General features: G+C 40.5%; 1 protein-coding gene and 1 long non-coding RNA gene across 3 annotated transcripts in view; one reads left to right on the plus strand and one right to left on the minus strand.

The window, feature by feature from the left end:
- Positions 1-12,674, minus strand: part of cntln (centlein, centrosomal protein) — a 152,410-nt gene that overhangs the window by 122,080 nt on the left and 17,656 nt on the right. Inside the window, exons 4-7 of the mRNA XM_036137579.1 lie at positions 10,534-10,665; positions 9,513-9,692; positions 6,701-6,834; positions 5,679-5,841 (exon numbers count right to left, since the gene is read on the minus strand). Coding sequence (XP_035993472.1) covers positions 5,679-5,841; positions 6,701-6,834; positions 9,513-9,692; positions 10,534-10,665 — 609 coding nt within the window. The remainder of the gene's footprint in view (positions 1-5,678; positions 5,842-6,700; positions 6,835-9,512; positions 9,693-10,533; positions 10,666-12,674) is intronic.
- On the plus strand, positions 1,829-3,095 carry LOC110367398. Of its 2 annotated transcripts, none has more exons than XR_004931122.1 (5): positions 1,829-2,337; positions 2,422-2,476; positions 2,567-2,664; positions 2,773-2,880; positions 2,989-3,095. It is a non-coding gene; the product is annotated as an uncharacterized LOC110367398 (long non-coding RNA). The 2 variants fall into 2 exon arrangements; XR_004931121.1 differs by having other exon boundaries at positions 1,831-2,337; positions 2,762-2,880.

Below are 12,674 nucleotides of genomic sequence, written 5' to 3' on the forward strand. Positions count from 1 at the left end.
CCATGAAGACAGCCGCGCTGTATTTCACTCCTGGTAATAACAGATACACAAGATAAAATCTACAAATGACATCTTCTGCTAAACGAGCGCAGCATTTCAAGGAGGACGTAGCACTGCATGAAAAGTGAGATTTTCGTCACTATGCGGCACTGTAGATTGTCGTGGAAGTTCAGGTTAACGGCTGTTCACGGCAATTTGCAGGCAACACCGAAAACTGCCGTGAATTGTCAGAAATTGACGTGGGCCTACCTTGGGAGTTGTCCCCCCATGACCCCCCCTCCTCCTAATTCTAGGGGAGGCTTTAACATGTAAATGAAAATGCTGTGAGCTAAACAAATGTAAATCAGGGTTGCAGGGGGAGTTTACCCCAAGTGACATTTCTCTAAAAGGTAAGAAAATCTCTGGTACAAATAGATCAGGCTCTATATAACCTAAATATAGACTCTTACATTTTACCTTGAATTGATTTATTTAATTAAAGTATGCTAGATTACTGTGTATGCCATTAGCAATGGCAAATGTTATGTAAAAAAAATACACAAAATAATTTATTTCAAAAATTTGTTTTAATCAGAATCAGTTGGTAAAATGTGAATCAGAATCAGCAAGGTAAAATGTGCATTCCATGCAAACATTAGAATCAGAATGAGAGGTCTGCAGAGATCACAGTCTCCTAGAGCTCAACTACTGTGCATAGTGGCATGACTACAGTGACCTTTTTTTTGGTCTTACTTAAATGCACAGAGGATGTATTAACTACACATCTCCCAGCAATGCGCTCAACTGGCAGAAATTATGCTGGGTATGACGTGTCTGTTCCCTGCAAGCCCCAAACTTCTATTGGCTTTCGTTCTGCTGACACCAAAACACTGTGCTTCACATAAAGCATATCAGCTGTGTCATTGCATGACAAAGTCCCAACCATTTGTCTTCCTAAAATACTGGCAAATTCTGCACCATATTCACATGTCCATGGCATATGAAGCTGTTGGCTCTGCTGAAATTGCCTCATAATCTGGACTTCAATTGTCCTATTGTTGTGATTAAACTTTCCCAGTATTCCATTAAAACGCTCAAATGAAAGCAGGGTTAACATGGGGTGCAAGTTTTGAATCGCATAAAAATGTGTATGTGTCACTAATTAGGTCAAGAATAGATTATGGGAGTGTGGTATATGGTTCAGCGGCTAAGTAGGTTAAAAAAATTTTACGTTATTCAAGCTAGAGCATTGAGAATTTGTTTAGGGGCAGTTAAATCAACTCCAGTATGTGCTTTACAAATAGAATCAGGAGAAATGCCATTATGTATCAGAAGGCAACAGATAATGGTTAATTACTGGATAAATTTAAAAGGACATAATGAAGATCATCCAGTTATGAAAGTATTAGAAAGTTGTTGGGAAAGACGAAAGGGTCAATTTAATAGTTTTGGATGGATTGGGGATGATAGAGCAAAAACATTTAATGTATATAACAAAGAATTCAGTCCAACAGTATTGTGGGCTTTGAGACCTACATGGATATGGAAATATATTAATATAGATAGATCATTATTAAATATTAAGACAAGAAATATAATAGATATCTGCCAAGAATTTTACAATCAAATACAGATTAAATATAATGATTATTTGCAAATTTATACTGATGGTTCGAAAAATCCAAAAAATGAAGCAACTAGTGTAGCTGTAGTGATTCCTGAATTAAAAATTAATATTTCAAAAAGAACATCTAATTATTTTAGTATATATGCGGTAGAATTATGTGCTATAATATTAGCTTTAGAATGGGTGGAGGATACAAATATAAATAAAATAATAATTTGTAGTGATTCATTATCTGCATTATTAAGTATAGAAAAGGGATGTACAAAGATTTTTCGTTTTTTTTTTTTATTCTGGGATCATAAGGATTTGAAGGATATATATTAGGATCCAATAGATGGCAGTAATGCAACAACTATGGATGCAAGCTGTCGTTAAATCCTAAAGAAGAAGAAAAAGAAGAAGAAGAAGAAGAAGAAGAAGACAACGACTTTACTGTGTTTGGATTTTACTGGTATGCCGGACAACGTCTCGCGTTCAACTCCTCTAGGACGCGATCCACAACTTTCAGCCAGTCCGCAGACTGACGAGAAGAAACTGCTGATTGCTATCAGTGGACTGTCTCGTCAGCTTACTCAACATACTGCCGACATGAATGAGAGGTTCACTCAACTGCAGAATTCGGTAAACTCCAGGTTGCTGTCCATAGAGGACAAGATGGCGGCTCTGCAGTCGAAGAACTGTGCTGGAGAGACTAACTCCATCAAGAGAAGACGGATGCACAAAAGCTTGCGGTAAGAATATATTTGACTGCTAGCTAAGCTAAAAGTAGCCTAGCCATAACCCAAAGCTAAGGGTGTATTTTTTGTGATTTACAGTACGCCGTCTTCACAACTCGGAGACAAATTGCAGGCGCTATGAACCGGCGCAAGGGTAAGATTTAAAGAATATGCTTTCATTCTGCGATAAAAGGAAATAGATACGGATAGATACCGATCATAACTGTACATTTTGTTTTCACAGACTAAGCACGCCTCATAATGAGGCAGTTACCTCCTATCTGCTCGGAGCAATAACTGCAAGCCTCGATTTACACTATATTGATAAAGACGACATTGTGTGTAAGGGACTTGTTTTACTGTTTCTCCCTTGTTTTTAATGTTACTGTGACTTGCGTTTGGTTTTTATTCATACCACTCTCATTTATTTGTTTTCCAGCCGCCTGTAAGACGTATTACGAGACGGTACGCAGGAGCTTCATATATACGCAGCCAGAGAACTCAATGCGGGCGGAAGCTGCCAAGAATTCAGCTCGGAGTCGAGCGAGAAGAAAGAGGGTAAGACTTTATTTGGTGACTATTTTTCAGGTGCATTGATAGATGTGTTGTGTCCATACGCAGTGCATCCCATCGCATAATACTGATTCATTGTTTTGTTTTTTACAGCTGCAGGAATCGAGGCAGAGCGTGCTAGCTGATGAGGAAGTGGAACTCTGGATGTCCGCCACCGTCGACCTCATGTCTGACGAGGAAGATGGCGTCGTTGGCGGGGTCTCTGGATGGATTGTACCGCCGTCATTTCGTAGGCCGGATCTCTCTGAACCCTGTGTGAAGCTGCAGTCCCGGTTAGAGGCGACGCCGAAGTACAGAGCCACGCACAGCAGGCGTCTGCACATCGGACCTCCCTCGGAAAGAACGCCGCCAGCAGTTGCCTACAACCCCGAGGAGGCAAACGGACAGTTCACGGAGTTGTAGTTTTTTGGATACGCATGTGTGGGAAGATCCTCGCGTTGTATATAGTTGTGTGTGTGGTGTGTTTTTTTTTTTTTAATAAAGCTCTTTCTTTGCATAAAACATCTTCCTGGCAAATGTTAATTTTCCTGTATAAATTCATTCATGTCCTTGAAGGTAGCCTAATGATAGTGTAGTAGCCTACATAAGATAACATGAATATACAGCATAATAGTATATATATATATATATATTATCTATATAATATATATAGATATTATATATATATATATCATATATATATAGAGTAGATATATATAATATATATATATATATATACTATATATAATATATATATATCTATATATATATATATATATAACTAAATCAACCAACCAACCAATCACGAGTGATTTTACTAGTTTGAAAATAATGGTTCCATCCAATACTCAGTAAGAACATTCTGGCCTGCCCTGGCCACGTGTGGTTTTTGCTGCCAATCAGGAGCGATTTTACTTATTTAAAAATAGTGGTTCAGCCAATACTGAGTAGGTTATTCAAGCCAGACCTGGCCAGCCGCGCGGGTTCGCTGCATTCATATGCTAATTAGGGCCATTAGTGCAGCTGATCGCTCTCCACATACGTCAGAGTCCGGTTCCGACAATTTGTGGCACTGAAAACGGCGACAAGCACGGGTTGCAAATTGTCGTTAACTGCCGAAAATGAGGGAGATCTGCGGTAGTTTACGGGGACGAAAATCTCACTTTTCATGCAGTGTAGAAAAGTCGATTAAAGTTGGCAGCCAGGCAGCTACACTGCAAAAAGGGAACTCAAAGTAAGTAAAATTTCCTTGAAATGTTTGTAGTTTTTCCTTGATTTGAGCAGGTAAATAAGACTATTTGCCAATAGAATAAGATTGTTGCACTTAAAGTAGGAACAATTCATCTTTATCATCTTATTTCAAGTGCAGAACAGTTAATAATCTTATTTTAGGGGTAAAAATAATCATCTGATTGGCAAATAGTCTTATTTAGCTGTTCAAATCAGGGAAAATACACTCATTCCAAGAAAATTGTACTTACTGTTAGTTCCCTTTTTGAAGTGTAGTGGTTAAGAGGTGGATTTCAGCACTGCGGACTTCAAGTAGGTAAAGATTTTCTTGAAATTAGTGTATGTAGTGTATGTGTTCTTGATTTGAGCAGGTAAATCAGATTATCTAAAAGATTTTTACACTTAAAATAGGAACAACTCATCTCTATGATCTTATTTCAAGTGCAGTATATCTAATTGGCTTATTTTAGGGGTAAAAATACTAATTCCATTGGCAGAAAATCTTATTTACCTGCTCAAATACAGGACAAATACACTAATTTCAAACTTTTTTTTTTTTTTTTTACACGTTTTTAGTTCTGTTTTCCTGCGACAGACTGGCGACAAGGTGATAGGCACCAGCACCCCTCATGACCCCACAAGGGATAGACGTGTTGGAAAATGGATGGATGGATGGATGGATGGATGGATGGATGGATGGATGGATGGATGGATGGATGGATGGATGGATGGATGGATAGTTTTGTTCTTGCAGTGAGGACAGGACCTGTCTGCTGGACAGTTTGCAATTACAATAATCTGCAGCCAAAATCCAGCATGCTGAACCTTCGACAGTCCAATTGGGTAAATCAAAGCAATGGAGTCAAACGGTTGCATAAAGATATGTATTTAATATTCTTTGTATTAACTGATTCACTAATTCATTTATATTTCTGGCCTCTTCGCTTTTTCCAGAATACTCCCAACAACAGCACCTGAATTCATCAAAGCTGACTTAATGAGTGGGTATTCAGTGGAGCCTCTGAATACTTTTTTTTTGTTTTTAAACAGGCTGTTTAACAAACATTTTATATGTAGAAACAATTTAGCCATCAAAATGAAAGGATAGAAGACCAACCTGTTCGAACCTTTCCCCCAAAACAGGCACAGTACTCAGAATCAGTCATTTTCAGCTTAATAGAGGCAGTATTGCTTTACAATACCCGTTAGCTAGAGGCATTGCTTGTAAAAAATACAGAAAAGTGCTTCTCTGAGACACCAGCCTGTTAGAATGAGAGATGAAGGATGTGGAAAACGTTTACACTGTAGGGTAAAATCTGTGACAGTAAAGAAGAAGATGGTCTCCATCTTTAATCGTTTTGCATCGGCCATGTCCAACGCTAGCAAAACGGCTCGTAGTTTGCCACGGCGATCCCACGTGTTATTATGCAGGGAAATGTTGATGCTCAGGACATTTAAGCACAAACTATACCTGGATAATTCATGTGTAGATGTATCGGTATTTAGAGGTTCCACTGAAATGCTCAAAGAGAGCCACATGTGCTCTGAAGGCGCTCTGAGCGTTGTGGCAGTACCCTTTGATAGGACGAGGTGTCGGCAGTGTGAGCCTCCTCCTGGTTCCTCAGGACTCTCTGAGTGTCCAGGTTGAGTCCCTCCAGCTGCTCGATCAGGCGGCTCTGCTCTGCTGCGTGCTCCGTGCTTTGTCTGTAGAGAGTCTGCACTTCAGCGAAGTCCCGCCTGCAAACACGAACACGACGTTACAGGCAGTCAAACCTCTGACAGGCGTGTCTTTGAAACGATTCTGTTGATTTTTGTTTCCTTCTTCAGGCTGGAAATACAGATCACGCTTTTTAAATTAAACCATCTTATTGAGTTAAAAGCTTTTACTTATACTCAACATTGGTTTCCTGTTTAATAACTATCAACAATATGAAATATATTTCAGACTAAACCAACACAAATTTGATAAGCAGACGTGGTTTTAACTGAACTACGACGTACTTTATAATACACTAACTACCCAGAGGCTGCATTGTTTTGACCTGTTGGGAAAAACGAGGCAATGAGTGGAGATACTTCCTGCTTTATATAAACAATCCTTGGTTTTTTTGTTTTGTTTTGTTTTTCTACAGCAGCAACACTGATGAGCATTAAAATCATTCTGGATGCTAATGAGGTCACCAAAAGACATACAAAGATCAAAATCTGCCGTTCTGGGGTGACTGACATGTCAGGGTGCCTCTGGCATTAAAACTGAGAAGCAGTAAAAGAAAAAAAAAAAAGACAGAGATTACCATTAAAGCTTCTACAGTTCTGTCAGTTTCTATAATATCGACTAAAGCTTAGCGAAAGCCTGCCCTGTTTCCCTTCTTCCCTCCTTTAAAGCACATCCACTATGCAGGGCTTATCAAATGGCTTTAGGTGAGCCAGACATGAAGAAATGTGTGTCCCCCCCCCCAAACCTCACAGCAATGAGAGGCATATATCCTCTGTTTACTCCACACTTCCTTTACCTGATACAATTACCCATTAAGCTGTCTGTAGCAGCGCTGCGGATCACGACATCAGGGACAGTTTTTCAGCTGATTGAACTCACCGTATTTGATGGAGTTGCTCTTGTTGTGCAGCAAACTCCGTCTGTTTGGAGGAAAGCTGTGCAGCCAGAGCAGCGCTGTGCGCCTGCAGCTTAGGCAGCTCCTGCCAGGCGTTTTGGACCTCTTTCTCCAGATCCTGGCAGAACGGATCAAAAGTCATTTTTTAAAAACTTTATTCTCCAATTTAGTAATCTAATCGTTTCACTAAAAACCAATAATTTGATCCATTACATAAGCTCGCCGCATTCAGGGTTCGTGCGAGTGTCAGGAGGGTACATTAAAGATTTCTTTGGTTGGTTATGAATTAAAAGCATAACTGTTTATCGTCTTACATCATATTTTGTCAAACCATATTAGTGCCTCTGGTCCTAAGCCAGAACTATTGCTGAATGATTAAACTAATAAAAATATTATTTAATGCTGGCAAAATTCAAGATATCAACACTGTTATTTATTTATTTTTTACACTTTCTTCACATTCATATTATCATATTATAATTTTCTTATTATTTGGCAGAATTGCCTTTTAAAACATATGACATTGGTCAAATGATTTGGGAATCCTTCATCAAGCTTCCAGCTAAAGTTTCCTGGATTTTGGCCCGTTCCTCCAGACAGAACTGGTAGAACTGGGTCAGGCTGGACGGCCATCTTGCTCACAGCCCGTTCTGCTCTGAACACACATTTTCTATATCGGACGGAGTGGTTACTCCAAAACATCCAAAACTCTGACTTTGTTGTCCTTAAGTCAACTACAGGGGAACTCATGGGTGTTGGAGCAGGGATGCATCTTAACGTTGCAGCACAGAGGCTCTCTAGGACTTGGGTCCCCTCTGTTGTAGCTGAGTTCCTGACAGGCTTGTGGTCATTGTTCATTAGGAAGATTCAAAATTCAACTTCAATAATCCAAACAATGCTCTTTTCTCATGTTGCCACCTAATTTGTGAGGTGCATCCGCGACTCTTGCAGCAAAGCACCTCAGCATGATGCTGCCACCTCCGTACTTCACAACAGGGAGGGTCTTTCCTCCAAATGTAAGAATGATCATTATGGGCAAACACTTCAACTTTTATCAGACCACGAGACACGTCTCCAGAAAGTTTGTCCCTCAGCACATTTGCAAACTTTAAACTAATTTTTTCGGTTGCTTTTGTGTCAATGGCTTCAGCTCCCACCTTCTAAGCGACGTTTTAGCCCATGTCGGTAGAGGCAGCAGACAGTAACACTCTAACCAGCTTCAAACACTTTTTGCAGCTGGTTGGAAGTTTTTCCAAAAAAAAGATTTCTTTATAGGTGAAGGAAGTTATCTACTGAACGATATGAGGGCTAAACGTTTATTTATACTCACATAAAGGTTGTTAAAACAGGTGAATGGTGCATTTCACAGTGTGCACGTATACATCCACTGGTGTGCCAAACTTAATGCAAATGGAGGAAATTAACCAATCAGAAGCTTACAATGTTATGACATCACATGGGCTATTTAAAGTTGTTTAACACCATGGTAACCCCAGTGGACACAAACACAGACTTTAAAAATGTCTATATAGTTTTCTGTCATTATTCTGATTTCTAACAGACCAAAAACTGAAAAAATTACTTTGATCTAATTTCAGAAAGTGAGGGAAACAGACAGGTTGTGTCATTTTATACGTTGTTGGTCTGGTTTCAACCGTTTATGATGGATGTCCATTAGTCGGTGGATTTAGTTGTAATTCTTGACCAGATCGAACTTTATGTTAAAAGAGTTAGCTTACACCAAAGCCAACAACGTGCAGTGGTGCTTTTAAATTGGTTTAGGTTTTACCAGGTAAATAGTATTTAAGATAACTTAAATTGATTTCTGATTTCTACTGTTCTCCAGTTTTGGATTGCATTACATTGAAATGACTGTCATCATTTCAGCTTTTAACTTTTTGCTCTCTCTCTTTTTTCTTCATAGTAGGTACACCTGGTCTGGCGTTCTGTTAACTGTGACATCATCCAGAGAAGACGGCTCACCGGCTACTACCATCTAATGTAGAACAGATTACTAGATCAATGTGTGCTTCTGTGCCTTTTTGTCTCTCTTGTTGTGTCTCTGTTCTGTCTTCTGTAACCCCAGTCGGTCGAGGCAGATGACCGTTCATACTGAGCCTGGTTCTGGTTCTGGTTCTGCTGGAGGTTTTTCCTTCCCGATAAAGGGGAGTTTTTCTTTCCACTGTCACTTCATGCTTGCTCAGTATGAGGGATTGCTGCAAAGACAATGCAGACGACTCTCCCTGTGGCTCTACGCTTCCCCAGGAGTGAATGCTGCTTGTCGGGACTTTGATGCAATCAACTGGTTCCCTTATATAGGAAATTTTTGTCCAATCTGTATAATCTGACCCAATCTGTATAATATGATTGAACTTGACTTTGTAAAGTGCCTTGAGATGACATGTTTCATGAATTGGCGCTATATAAATAAAAATGTATATAATTTTTATTTTTAAAAAATTTATAAATAAATTTAATTGAATAGAATTATTTGGGATGAAGAAGAAAAAAATAACTAGTAAAAACTAAAGACTCAAAGCAGGCCTAAAACTTCATGAGATTTTTTGTGTTTGACTCAATCTTTTCTTTCTTTCTTTACTTGAAACTGAGGAGAAACCGTCTCCTCCATGTTGATGAATATTTTTCTACTATTTGAATGTGTTCCCTGCATATTTATGTCTATACTTTGATAAAAAGGATCCTGCTATATTCACAAGCTGAGGAGCAACGGGTCTGCGGGACCACAGAGTTCAAGGTTTGCGTGTTTCTGAAAGGATTTGTCCCCGCGTTTCAGACCTTTAATCTGGCCTGGGCGGCTTCCCTCTCCTCTCGCTGACTGTCGGCCTGCCTCTGCTTCTCCTGCAGGTCAGCGCTCAGGGCAGCGCAGCGGGACGCTAATCCCTCTTTCTCCTCCTCCAGAGCGCGCACCACCCGCCGCTCCTCCTCTTCCCTTTTTCCAAGCGCCGTCTTCGTTTCCTACATAAAAACACGGACGTGTGTGTTAGGTTTTTGCGCGTATGTGCAGGTGAGCAGTGGGTCAGCGGGGCCAAATAAACAATAGTGACAAAAGCAAAAAAGGAGGGGAAAAAAGTAGCAGTTCAAGCTGAGAGAAGAAACCCTGCAGAGGTAGAAAAGGAGCAGCAGCCCATGGGGCTGAGGCTGAAATGAATACATAAACAGCCGAGCGGCTTTCCTGCAGGAGGCCCCTGCATGGGCTGCTGATTAGCCAAGGTCATCCGTGCTGTATGACTGGACCCTCGTGACCAGGTGTGGGTTGGTATGGGCCGAGACGTGCTGCAGGAGCTCAGCTCATGTGGGTACAAGGGCCAGTCTGTCAGCTTTAATGACAGCTTATAATGAGAAAGGTGTTTGCAACCAGACCCATTAGACTCAACCCAGGTAGCCTTTGATGATGTCCCGCACCATCGCTCGCCAAGAGACCCCACCAAGACCACGGAAGATCCAGGTCTTTATTAATTAATCATAACCGCGTCCCGTCGAAGCATAATTAGGTAGAAGCCACATCATAGCACACATGCTTTTCAATTTCCCCAACTGAAGGAAGCATCAAATATTTATACGCAAGTTAAAATCCTGCTTTCCTTTGGTTACTTTTTTTCCGATCACAGCGAGACTTTCTGCTGCTGCTAAGTATTCTGTGCTGCCAGTGGACAGAAGGAAGGCTGAGACGATCCTCACTGTCCTCTAAATGATTCAGGGGCCTTGAGGCTCAGGGGACATGTTGCATTCAGTGACACTCTGAACAGAGACTTTGTCCCGGGGGTCCTCGCTGCCACGGTAAATCTGTCCCACAGACCTCAAGTTGCTGATTCCTCTCGTCCAGTTGTTGACGCAGAGTTGCCAGCTCCTTCATTAAAGCGCTGCCCTCCTCCTCTGTTGTCTTGTTCTGCAGCAGCCTGTTAATCTCCTGCTGCCGCCCCGTCACTTCCTGCAGCAGAAGGAGAAATGCAGAAACAATTCAATTCAATTTTATTTATATAACGGAAATTCACAACACAGTTCATCTCAAGGCTCTTTACAAAGTCAGACTCCATCAGATCTTCCAGGTTGATGATGTCCCGCACCATCACTCGCCAAGAGACCCCACCAAGACCACGGAAGATATAGGTGTTTATTAATTAATAATAACCGCGTTATGATCAGAAAGTTTCCTCTCTAAGGAAACCCAGCAGGTTGCATCAAGTCTCTCCAAGCAGCATTCACTCCTCCTGAAAGAGCGTAGAGCCACAGTGGACAGTCGTCTGCATTGTTGATGGCTTTGCAGCAATCCCTCATACTGAGCATGCATGAAGCGACAGTGGAGAGGAAAACTCCCCTTTAACAGGGAGGAGAACCTCCAGCAGAACCAGAACCAGGCTCAGTGTGAACGCTCATCTGCCTCCACCCACTGGGGCTTAGAGAAGACAGAGCAGAGACACAGAAAGCACAGAAGCTCACATTGATCCAGGAGTACTTTCTATGTTAGATGGTAATAGAGGATGATCTGCCTCCCCTGGATGATGTCACAGCTAACAGAACGCCAGATCAGGTGTACCTTCTATGAAGAGAAAAATGACAGAACAAAGTTAAAAGCTGGAATAACAACAAATTTAAATTGGAGAGCAGTAGGAGAAATCAGTAGAGTGAGAGAAAAGCTGGAATAACAACAAACAATTTAAATTGGAGAGCAGTAGGAGAACTCAGTAGAGTGAGAGAAATAGACCCTGATGTCCTCCAGCAGCCTAAGCCTATAGCAGCATAACTATAGAGGTAGCTCAGGGTAACATGAGCCACTCTAACCAGAAGCTTTGTCAAAAGGGAAAGTTTTAAGATTAGTCTTAAAAGTAGACGGGGTGTCTGCCTCACGGACCAAAACTGGGAGTTGGTTCCACAGGAGAGGAGCCTGATAGCTAAAGGATCTGCCTCCCATTCTACTTTTAGAGACTCTAGGAACCACCAGCAGACCTGCAGTCTGAGAGCGAAGTGCTCTGTTAGGAACATACAGGGTAATCAGAGCTCTGATATATGATGGAGCTTGATTATTAAGGGCTTTATATGTTATAAGAAGAATTTAAAATTCTGATCTTGATTTAACAGGAAGCCAATGAAGGAAAGCTAAAATTGGAGAAATATGATCCCTCTTGTTGATTTTCATCAGAACTCTTGCTGCAGCATTTTGGATCAGCTGAAGACTTTGAGCTGCATTTGTGGACTTCCTGATAGTAAAGAATTACAATAGTCCAGCCTTGAAGTAACAAATGTATTGACACACACAACAAGTATTTCTTTTCAGGGGAAAATGAATACTTAAAGGGCGCAATTCAGTTTTAAAAAACACTGCAAATAACATAACTTCAATAAAACCAGACAGTTTACCAGACAAACATTTGTAACAAAAAAAAATGTTTCTAGCAGAATGGGATTTTATACCATCTTATTGAAATATATAGTTTTTATTGACTTATTGGTCTACAAACTTGGTAAGATTTAAAAGCTATACAGCCCTTTTAAGCTTGATTAAGTGTTTCTAATGGGAACACCACCCCTCCCCCCAAGTGTTGCATACCAGTCCATAATGAAAATAAGTAAAATCAAAGAATCCTAAAATATTTACTGGATCATATATAAGCAAATGTTCCAATCGTACAACCTGACTTTGCTCACGTAGTTTCCTCGTTTATACAGATTTACTAGTGATCACTGATTAAAATATTCCAGCTTTCTCCTAATGAACTCTGACCAGCGATTCTCAAATACTGGAAAAATAAAAACACTTTCATGCATCAAAGCGGAAACTCCCCCTTTTTGGATTGAAAAAAAAGCATCTTGTCTTAATTACTTTAATCCTTTGATGTAAAAATGGAGATAATATCATAATTGCTCCTTTTTTTTTTTTTGCTCGATTTACACATGCTACCTCTATTAAATGGAACCTGCGGCAGTTTTTCTTTCCTTTTA

Source organism: Fundulus heteroclitus, chromosome 5 (genome assembly GCF_011125445.2).
Source record: "Fundulus heteroclitus isolate FHET01 chromosome 5, MU-UCD_Fhet_4.1, whole genome shotgun sequence".
Classification (NCBI taxonomy): domain Eukaryota; kingdom Metazoa; phylum Chordata; class Actinopteri; order Cyprinodontiformes; family Fundulidae; genus Fundulus; species Fundulus heteroclitus.